The sequence below is a fragment of the Takifugu rubripes genome, chromosome 4 (genome assembly GCF_901000725.2).
Source record: "Takifugu rubripes chromosome 4, fTakRub1.2, whole genome shotgun sequence".
In the NCBI taxonomy this organism is placed as follows: Eukaryota; Metazoa; Chordata; class Actinopteri; order Tetraodontiformes; family Tetraodontidae; genus Takifugu; species Takifugu rubripes.
The window spans coordinates 12317181-12327090 of NC_042288.1; the positions used below are offsets into that span (position 1 = coordinate 12317181).

The following is a 9910-nucleotide window of genomic DNA, read 5'->3' on the forward strand; positions in this document are numbered from 1 at the left end:
GATTTTCGCGTGTTATTTTTGGAACGCAACTCCCGCGATAAACGAGGGATCACTGTAATTTGTTATAATTGGAACACCTTGGTGACATTGGATTGTGTTAAATCCACTCCTGAAGACAGCCAATCCCACATTTCTCAATGTTTATTCTGAAAGTGCACAGTGGTTCTGCAGAGGTGTGGCAGATCGAGAATGACGAGAATAAGAATGAGCTCTGCTGTCATCGCCCGGTTTCAAACTTGTATGTTATTCATGAGGATGATGTGCTGACAGACTGAAACCGGCGGCTTGAAGACATTCCCATTGTCATTCCTCTTCTTCATCAACCAGACATGGTTCTCTGGGTTATCCTCCCGGTCTCTCTGGCTCTGGTGTCTTTCCTTGGAACCTGGACCGTGTAAGTTGACCAGAAATAAGAAGTTTTTCATGTGAAAGTTCTGTCTAACACGCTGGGCGCTGATCGCGTCAAGCCAACAGGAAGTCAGACGCTAAAAACTAAGGAATCCGGTCAATTTTCAAAGTTAAACACCGCAGTCGGCAAAGTCGATGGCATTTTTGTGTGCGTTTTTATATATTTTTAATGTGTAGTGTATATCTTTGTTCTTTATTTATCGGTAAACAGAGCGCGAGACAGATGCTCTCGCACACAGGAAACAGGAAGATGTATAATAGATTAAAAAAAATCAAATATAATAAAAACAAAGACTAAACATTTAAACTAAAGATAAATATTTATTTAAGATTTTGTGTATCTACAGCCGACAACTTCAATTACCCAACGCTGGTATGAGAAGACGCTCAGGAACGCGCGATTGTCTGTGCGGGGCGCGTGAAACGTGAAAGTTTGCTAGCTCCTCCCACCCTACCTGCTAACCTATGATTGGTCAGTTGCGGTTCGGGGGCGGGACAAACGGAAAGGCACTTCCTGCTAGACCATAGGTGTCAAACTCTCGCCCATGGGCCAAATTTGGCCCGCAATTTAATTATATTTGGCCCGTAAAGCCACACCAATTGACTATTAGAGGTGGCCCGCCGGTATTATCGTTTAAAACGCATGTGCTAATACTACAATGCTCTGCTGGTGTTTTGGTGTGAAAATCCACACTCCACATCAATTGGTGGTGGGAATGCACCAATTTGTGGCTTGCCAACCACCAAGAAAAAGAAAGTAGTCATAGCGACCTTATATGCTAATGCTAATTCTGGCACTACCCCTCTGAAAAATGATTAAAGGCAGAAAATAGGACCTTTCTGAACAGGTAGGAGGCAGAATATATGTTTAGATATATAAAAGATGTACCCGTCTGTTTTGTATGTGGAGCCAATGTGCATTACAAGGAGAACAACAGCAGATGACATGCAATAGTAGATAATATAGAAATATAGATAAAATGCAACACCAAGACAAGCACAAGCACCTGGAAATGATTCAAAGGCGCCAGAAAGTAGAAGAAATGAAAAGGCATTACATTTAAATTAACTTACAATGGCAAAAGATTACTATTGAAATTTAATTCAGAAGGCTGCAAAAAAGAGAAGAAATGAATGCCAGTGATGTGTGCAATAATAAATTATTTATAATTATTGTTTTGTATTAAGCTTTGCTTGTTCCATGTTCAGTTGTTGAGCAAAACTAGTTTGGGTCCATATCAAAAGGTTCCATGTTATAGCTGGAGGAAGATTTTTTCAATAAATATCAATGTTGGCCCGTGACTTTGTCCCCGTTTTGAATTTTGGCCCACTGGGTATTTGAGTTTGACATCTCTGTGCTAGGCACTTCATGCTAGCTTGAATATGAGGAAGTTAGCTGCTTCAGCGGATCATCTTAACTTTTGCACGTAAAATTCTCTTGATTCTGAACCATTCGTGACCTTTCGCAGTGCTCAGTAAGATCTCAGTAGGAATTACATATCCTGCACCTGCCTGAAGGTGTTGATATTAAGATGAATGCAATTACAGCTGATGGAGAAATGGAATTTTCTATAAATTGTAGTATTCTACTTTACAGTATGTATCTTCAACGGAGTACAAAGAAATAGATACATTTTATTTTAATTTGTCTTGTGTAATCCATAACCCCCATTGGTTTTCTGAAATGTACAATATATTTGCAGTGTATATTTGCAATATGCATTCTCATCACTACCAGGTCCAACACAGCCACACTTAACCATACGCAAAGTTATCTGCTCCTACAAACACGCTATGTTTCTGTGAGCAAAAATGTTTAATACCAAAGTGACTATTGATTTTCTATCTTTATTGTTTTTCAGGTATGGTCTGGCCCTCTCCAACAAACATGTGTGCTCTCTCACCGACTGGTAGGTTCTAGCTCTCTCCATAAATCAACACTTGGACGTGTCTCCCGACTGGAACTGTGTTTTTCAGGGGTGGTGAAAACTTCTGCAGGGGGAACCATTCCAGCGGATGCTGCTTGGTTCCCACCATCAGGTGAGAACACGGTCTGGTTATCATCCTCATCCTCTTGCTCGCGGACACTGATGGAATATTTGCATGTGATTCCAGCACAAGTGGGAGAAGTGCACCGGAGAGCTCCCTGTTCAGCGCCACCATCAACGCAGGAGCCTTCCTGTGTGAGTTTCCCTGCAGCAAATCTCCCATTTCAGAAGAGCCGTGTCGCACTGACCTTGACCTCCCTTCCAGTTCTGCTCTTCTGCATCTTCCACCATGCTCATATCCTGGAGAAGCACGCGTGCCACTTCATGCTGAGCAGGGTTGGCCTGGCCTTCGGCGTGGTGGCAGCCATGGGCGCGTTCGCGGCCGGAAACTGCAACGTGAGTACTGCACTTCCTGATGCAGCCCGGGCAGATTGAACAGAGAGCTCATTATTATTGACCGTAAAACCCAACAGCTGCCATATACACAAGCACCTGTCAAGGCGAGCAAATATTTGTACCGTGACCTCTGAAAGATCCGAGGTTGCAAACTGACTGCTGCAGCAGTTCAAACATCATATTGTTGGAAGCAATTTGTAGTTATTCCAGCTTCAACATCAGCTCGTGTCTCCCAGCCAGGTGATCTGCCCGTGCTTCACCACCTTGGAGCTGCCGTCAGCTTTCTGTGCATCTGCTTTTACACCACCATCCTCACGGCGCTGACCAGGCTGTACACGCTGTCTGGATACGAGCGGATCCTCTTGCCGCTACGCGTGGCCTCCACTGTACTCCAGATCATCGTCACCATCTGCTGTATCCTTCACAGGGGTCTAATTCTGTTAGGTTTTTACAATCACAAGCACACACAGAGGTTTATGAAGTGTCGTTTCAGTCCTTCACTCGGAAGCGTCAGACACCATTTTGTCTGTGCAGGCTGAGTACTTTCACGTGCTCCTGTCAGCTGTGTTTGAGTGGATGCTCAGCGTCAACCTGCAGCTGTTCGAGCTCAGCTTCGCTGTGGAGTTCTGCTTCTTCTCCTCCTTCATGCTGGCGAACATCTTTGGCAAACAGGAGGACGAAAAGCCGCTGATGCTCACCATGTCCTGAGGAAGGCCGCCCTGGGCCCCAGATGCCTAAACACAAGAGACAGACAGAGAGCACTAAGAACATGCTCTGGGCATTTTTCTGGGAAGGGGTTTATCTGTTTAAATTATTTTGATATGATTGACCAGAAACCATTTAGGCGATATTTTAATGAGGGGCCAGATACGAGACCTGTTAACCAGCTGCTTTTCCAGGGTGTGTTCCAATTCAGTCTTTTATTTTGAGACTCGATGACGCCAGACGATCCTGTTTGACTGGATCATAAAGAGAGAACGGTGACAGCATCAGCAGTCCAACACACCCTCTTTACAGACTGTTCAGGCCCGTGTGTGTGTGTGCGCGTGTGTGTGGCGGTGTCCCATCCTGTTTGATGGGTCATCTGCAGTAGTTCAGAGGTGGGTTTTGACCAACACACCAACTCACATGCACAGCAGCCAGATTTTCAGGACCATGAGCCTCTTTTTCAATATTTCCAACAACTTATTCATTTACCTGGGTTAAAAAAAAGACTAAAATAATCCCAGGAAACTGTGGTTTGTATTCCACGTGCCTCAGAGTTTCAGAAAAAAGTATTCAAATTCAATTCTACTTTGTTTCTCTGGCATGTTACAATCAGAATGTCTCCAGGTGCTTCACAGAAGGGCGAACCGGGGACTCTCACGGTCCTTCAGCTTCCTGCTTCAGAGTCTGTACATTTTCAGGAATTTGTTTCTGTGTGAGCTCGACAGCTCAGACTTTCTGCTGAAGTTCTTCCTCGTTAATGATGCCAAAAAGAGCCCAGAACTCGTCTATCCAGTTATCACATTTCTCTGATGATCACACAACATAGATGTTGTAATAAAGGATTCTCGGTAATCTCGTAAGCCCCAACCCTCCCTACAGCCTCACGGAACGTTTGCAGTTGAGGGAAAGTTTATTTCCTGTGCAACTTTGGCAGATTTTTCAAAATCCCAGGCAAATGATACAAGTTTTTTGATACAGGGGCTGATGGTGCTGGACCTGAGAGGGTTTGATGGTGAATCAATCCTCAGCTGACGTTTACGGTGAAAGATTTAAACTGTTTAAAGACTGGGACACATTAGGTGTTAGTGGAGCCAATGAATCAAACTTCAGCTGTAATTGTGATGCAGCACTTTTCCCTCTGTCTGAATGTGTTCAAGCAGACGTTAGATAAGAACGCTACAACTTTGGGGCAGTAGCTCAGTCTGTTGGGGTCTGGGCTGGGAAGCAGAAGGTTCCTGGTTCAAGCCCCAGAGCAAACACACCCACCCCCCCCCCCCTCCTCGCCAAACATGCTCCAGCTGCAGGGGGAGGCAGCACCAAGCTAACCTTGGTACCCTGCTCACCTGCGGTGACCCAGGCAACACAGCATGATGACTGAGCTTCAGCAAACAAGCATTTTTCCCCTCATAGAATTTCACAAAGAGTCCCATATTTAATGCAAAGCACTTAAACTTTACTTGAAAGAAGGTAATATACATCCTGGAATTACAGATAATAAAGATAGATGAGCAAAACTCTTTTCACAATGAATGTATTTCTCTTGCATCAACCAATAAGGGAGTGACATTATCTACACTTTTAGTAATGAGACAGCAGAGAGCACACTTAATTCTGTCAGCATCGTTACTGTATGGTACAAAAAAGGTCATCTATATGCAGTAGTCAACATCGTTAACCTTTTTTTTAAAAAAAGAAATTGAACAAACACAAGCTTCAAGGTCATATTTCAACTAAAATGTTAACTAAATGCATACATTATAAATAAATGTAAAGGAAAGGAAAACAGGTACAAAAGTTCTAGAAGCATTTTCCCCACAGGTTCCAGCATGGCTGAAATGACAAGTGGAGTTAAATCCAAACCTTACACTTTGGAGCACGAGCGTGGCTTTCACACCTTTAAGATACTGTAGATTTTTAGATGCGTAACACTTCAGGATAAATCACATTAAAATTGCCCTTAAAATCTGTGAAAGTAGACGTGTTTTCGCGTGAGCGTTACTTAGTGAGGAGTCAGAAAATGGCGTGAGGTGAAGCACGAGGCAGAAGAGTCGTCTCCTGCCATTAACTACTGGGAAAAGAAGACAAAGAGCTGGTCCTTAGCTAAACTAGAGTGTCACCACTGTATCAATCACAGAACTTGTTAACTGTAAAAGCAAACAATTTATCCTCTCTTGCTCGCGGACATCAACTCGAGCCAGATTTTCCAGTCCCCTCGTATTCATCAATTTCTCATCTGTGTGTGTGTGGGAGCTCTGTACACATGAACAAATCTCTTAATAAAAGGAAATGACACTACAGTAGTTGACAACTCAAGTCCTGGTGGTGATGCAGTTTGATAATTGTTTAAATCTACAGCGACTTGGAAGAGGTGTTCAAATGGAGTACATGTTCTTGGTGGTGGAGCCGCTCTTGCTGGATGTGTCGTCGTGTGACTGATAGCCGAGCATGGCTTTGATGGGGATGTTCAGACGCTCTTTATAAAGTTGCCTGTGGAGATATGGAAGGTGTAAGGACCGGGCAACGATCAAGGCTGACGCGTGTCGCCACCTAGTGGTCAAATAGGCGAACAATCTAGTCTGCCAACAAGATGAGGAGGCATGTTGGTGAAGAACAAATCAAAACATGTTTTTATCAACTGTGGTGTAGCGATGACCGGGTTATTTACCCTATCGTCATGATGGCCTCCCTGTTTTGGCAGTTGCTTGTCCAGATGGCTATTTTGTCACCTTTAGGTCGAACGTTGACCACAGCGCCACAAACGTCGTCACTTGCCTCGTCAAATGACTCCCCGACTAAACACAAGAGCTGCAAAAAACAAGCAAACAAACAAAAAACCAACCCATATTAAATCTGTGGTGCACTACAGTTGTTGTGGAATGACATAAAAACCCATTTAAGCTCCATCACAAACGTTTCCGTACCGTCTCCATCCAGAAGCGATCGAGGTCATTGTGCCTCTGTTGTTTGTTGAGGGTCATCAGCCATCGGCCCCCCAGCTTGTTCCTGTCATCCTCCCACATTGGTTTAATCCCATCCTGGAATAATAAGAGACAACAAAAATGTTACAATGTCCCTTAAAGAGAGATGAAAAGCGGCCCTGACTGGAGCACCATGCAGGATTTGAAGGCGGATGCTTAAGGGCGGGTCCAAGCTAGGCACAACTGATTCACACTGATCAAGCACTTGTTACAGTGTTGTTGTGTGTCAAATTACACTTTCCACTGGCGTGTGTCATTCTGTGTTTGACGTCTCCGCACAACCAGCGTGGATACACATAAACTGCGACTGAAGCTACATAAACAAGCAGAAACCTTTGGGGGGAGACTCGTCCTGGATCCAGGCTCCGAAAGTGAAACCAGCCTTGTGTTTATATCTCCACAAACAATGAAAACAGCTGCACTTTCACGGTAAAACAGAACACCAAAGCTCACCTTAAATAAACAGTAATCGCAGCCGAAGCCAAGCTTGCTTGGTTGCTGTATGTGGTTGTACAATCTGCAAAACAAGAGCAGGGTTGACATTGAGGAAAAAGGTCCCGACGACCTCCAGACAGGACACGATCACGCCTGTAAAGCGCTGAAACTGAAACACACATAAAAAGGCGCCAACGGGGCAGCAGGTCTCATAATTCCAATCTGACATGAAAGTGAGACCTGCATTTTTTTAAAGGCCAAAACATCAAATTTGATCTCACATGCTTTGAGATGGGCTCGAAAGGAGCTGAATCTCACTTCCAGGACGTACAGGCCAGGTTTAGGAAAACCATTTCTGATTAGGAACAGAACATGGAATTGCCTAGCAACCCAGCCCATATCCAAGTTACTCAAGACATTTATGTAACACGTCATCTAGTAGAAAATAAAGTGCAGAATTATTTCACAGAGCACGCAAACTTACGCCCAAAAGTCTTCCACCGTGTCAAACTTGGAAATGAGACGCAAGTTCTCTGTCCAGCTTTTACTCTTGTCGTTTTTGAAATACCACAGGGCCCATCTGAGAGAGAAGTTGTTGGAGGAAATAGGTTAAAATGGTCAAGAGCAACGACAAACAATAGCTGCTTCAAACAGCAAACTGTTTCATAATACAAACACTCCTAGTAAGCTTGAGTAGAAAAAGCAAACGTCTGCAGGTGATGGATATCAGGTTTCACCCCAATGACCTGGATGAGTCTTAGTTATTTCTGTCTCACTAGTCCTCCTTAAACTCTCTGCCCCACCCAAGGTTCACCGACATTTGAGGAACCCAAACACATCCAAAATCACAGTGTAGCTGCAACACCATGCTGTAGTTACTCAATGTGGTGAGGAACCAGACTGAAGGAAGTGTTTTCATGTTTAATACTGAGCCACAGCCAGACACGAGGTCACCGTCCTGCTGGATTTATCAACACACGTGCGCTCAAAAGGTCCACCCATTCCAGCCAGAGGCACAGGTGGGACGCTAAACACAGGTGCAACTTTCTGAGTGACTGACAACAAGTAAACTTTAAAAAGACAAGATAAGAGCAACTGTGTGACTGTCGCTGTTTGTACTGAAGAAATATTTGTTCTAATCACAGAAGATGAAAAATGTGAAAATAATACGGCATATTAAATAAATTCTGGGCACCTAAAACCAGATAAAAGATCAGCGGATTTTCCGTAAAGCTGGACAAACAAGCAGAACAGCCTAGACGTGACTTAGTAACTTAATTATTCAGCGTTTCTAACCCGACTGTACAAAGCCCCTGAATGGGCCACCAACACAGAGTGATAACAGTTTGTAGAGGACAATAGGGAACAATTCCAACAGGAACCGGCAGAGTATGAAGAACAATTCCTCATTGTCAGCCTCCAATCTACCACTTCCAACATTTCAATAAGATCTATTGATCCATCACAAGTGAGACAAATTACAAATTTGTCAACACAAATCTTTAGATTTAACATAAATCCTCAGTCACGAGAAAATAAAAGTTTTACCCTAGACGAATATAACTAGACGCCGTACACAAACCTGAGAGTGTTAAATTTCAATTTTCAAGTTATTCATACCACCAACAGACCTGTGCCAACAGAAAAAGAATACGATACTTACACCAGGATATGCAAATGAGCCAGATTAGCATAAGAACAGCCTTCTATGCCAGTCCAGGGACCTTACACACCCCATTCAAACACTGCAGCTGCTGAATTCTCACCTGTTTTGCAAGGGGTGCTTGATGGAGCTGTCAGAACCTGCAGCTACTTGGCTTTCAGCCTGTTGGTCTTCAGTTTCAGTTGTCTTCTGAAGAAAAGTACAGTTTCTATGAGACATTTGACAGATCTACACCAGCAGAATCAACCCTGAACCATTGCACGGTGTCTTGAGACAAGATTGCAAATTATAAATGGAATGCTGGAGGATAGGGAGTTGTGCTAATATTTTTACCATTGTGTGCTAATATTTTTACCATTGTGGCTCCATGGGGACGTTTGGAAACCAGCAGCAACAGTTGGAAACCAACTCATCTTAAAATCAGTCCAATTATATCATTATTATGATCTTTACACCTGAGAGAAAGCTCCATGCAACTAAGTCGTTTAGCTTCTAAGCCCTTTGCTCCACTTTTGTGTCACACATGACATTTTGCAATAACATCAAAACCATCTAAAGCTAAAAACTACCGGAATACACAGATGGCCAATTTTATAAAGTCGAATCATTATTATAACACGACGAATCAGGCAAGAAAAGGACGAAAAACTCACCGGAGGGTAAAAAATACGCATAAAATAACCAAAATAAATAATATTAAACTAAAATTGAGTTAAGTAAGATTGCTTGTAGCAGACGTACGGGGCTAGCTAAAAGCTAGTTACACACGTGTCCACATTGTACAATCATTTTTACAATCGCACTCAAATTATTTAGAAATAAACATAGGTAACGGCAAATACCAACTCGTGATATTTATTCCAATGTTAGTACATTTAATAGATATCAATGACTGAAGTCTGAATGGGCGATATCTGTCCCTCCCTGCCAACAAAGTCAGGCACTGCCTTAACCATCCCAACGCTAGCCACGCTAACGCTGCAATCCACGCAAACTGACATCTGTGGCCTAAAAAAACGCACTGCTGCCGAGAATAATACGCGACGTTTCAAGGAGGCGAAAACTCAGAATTGTTTCCAAATGCGGCTCACATCCCCGTGCACGCAGATCGAATTTTCCAACGCTCTCTCGTCTCTCTTACCGGCTCCGACGTCGCCATCTTGACAGCAGAAATGTTCTGCCTGTTCGGCGCTGCTGCGTCACTCAACCGGCCACGCAGCTACGGAAGCCGCGTAGGGCCACGCGGATGTGGGTGGGGCCAATCTATGTATTATATTATATTAGTTAAAATCCCACAAAACTGTTATTTGCTGCTCCTTTAGACGTGCACTGAA

At 43.5% G+C, this 9910-nt stretch overlaps 2 protein-coding genes across 3 annotated transcripts; one reads left to right on the top strand and one right to left on the bottom strand.

Moving 5' to 3' along the window:
* The first annotated feature begins 125 nt into the window (after window positions 1-125).
* LOC101065124 (transmembrane protein 150A) lies at window positions 126-4999 on the top strand. Its single transcript, XM_003964059.3, has 7 exons — window positions 126-394; window positions 2271-2318; window positions 2386-2448; window positions 2524-2591; window positions 2662-2792; window positions 3029-3206; window positions 3307-4999. Exons 1-7 carry the CDS (start codon window positions 330-332, stop codon window positions 3498-3500), a joined length of 747 nt encoding a protein of 248 aa, XP_003964108.1. The 5' UTR covers window positions 126-329; the 3' UTR covers window positions 3501-4999.
* Window positions 4936-9816, bottom strand: eif4e1c (eukaryotic translation initiation factor 4E family member 1c). 2 transcript variants are annotated; one of them, XM_003964031.3, is made up of 7 exons: window positions 9718-9816; window positions 8680-8765; window positions 7398-7493; window positions 6932-6995; window positions 6422-6535; window positions 6166-6305; window positions 4936-5987 (listed from the first exon to the last, which is right to left on the bottom strand). In XM_003964031.3, the coding sequence occupies exons 1-7, from the start codon at window positions 9733-9735 to the stop codon at window positions 5873-5875; spliced, it is 633 nt and encodes a 210-aa protein (XP_003964080.1). In that variant the 5' UTR covers window positions 9736-9816; the 3' UTR covers window positions 4936-5872. The 2 variants fall into 2 exon arrangements, with proteins under 2 accessions (XP_003964080.1, XP_029691218.1); XM_029835358.1 differs by having other exon boundaries at window positions 8680-8762; window positions 9718-9750.
* Between the last annotated feature and the right edge of the window lie 94 nt (window positions 9817-9910).

What these genes read in the sequence shown, in the direction of transcription:
- LOC101065124 (XM_003964059.3), top strand. Translation starts at nt 330, where the DNA reads ATGGTTCTCTGGGTTATCCTCCCGGTCTCTCTGGCTCTGGTGTCTTTC. An exon ending in TTCCTTGGAACCTGGACCGT is followed by an intron (nt 395 to 2,270) that starts GTAAGTTGACCA and finishes ATTGTTTTTCAG; the next exon opens with GTATGGTCTGGCCCTCTCCA. An exon ending in GATCATCGTCACCATCTGCT is followed by an intron (nt 3,207 to 3,306) that starts GTATCCTTCACA and finishes CGGAAGCGTCAG; the next exon opens with ACACCATTTTGTCTGTGCAG.
- eif4e1c (XM_003964031.3), bottom strand. An exon ending in ACGGTGGAAGACTTTTGGGC is followed by an intron (nt 6,996 to 7,397) that starts GTAAGTTTGCGT and finishes CTTGTTTTGCAG; the next exon opens with ATTGTACAACCACATACAGC. An exon ending in GCGATTACTGTTTATTTAAG is followed by an intron (nt 6,536 to 6,931) that starts GTGAGCTTTGGT and finishes TTATTATTCCAG; the next exon opens with GATGGGATTAAACCAATGTG.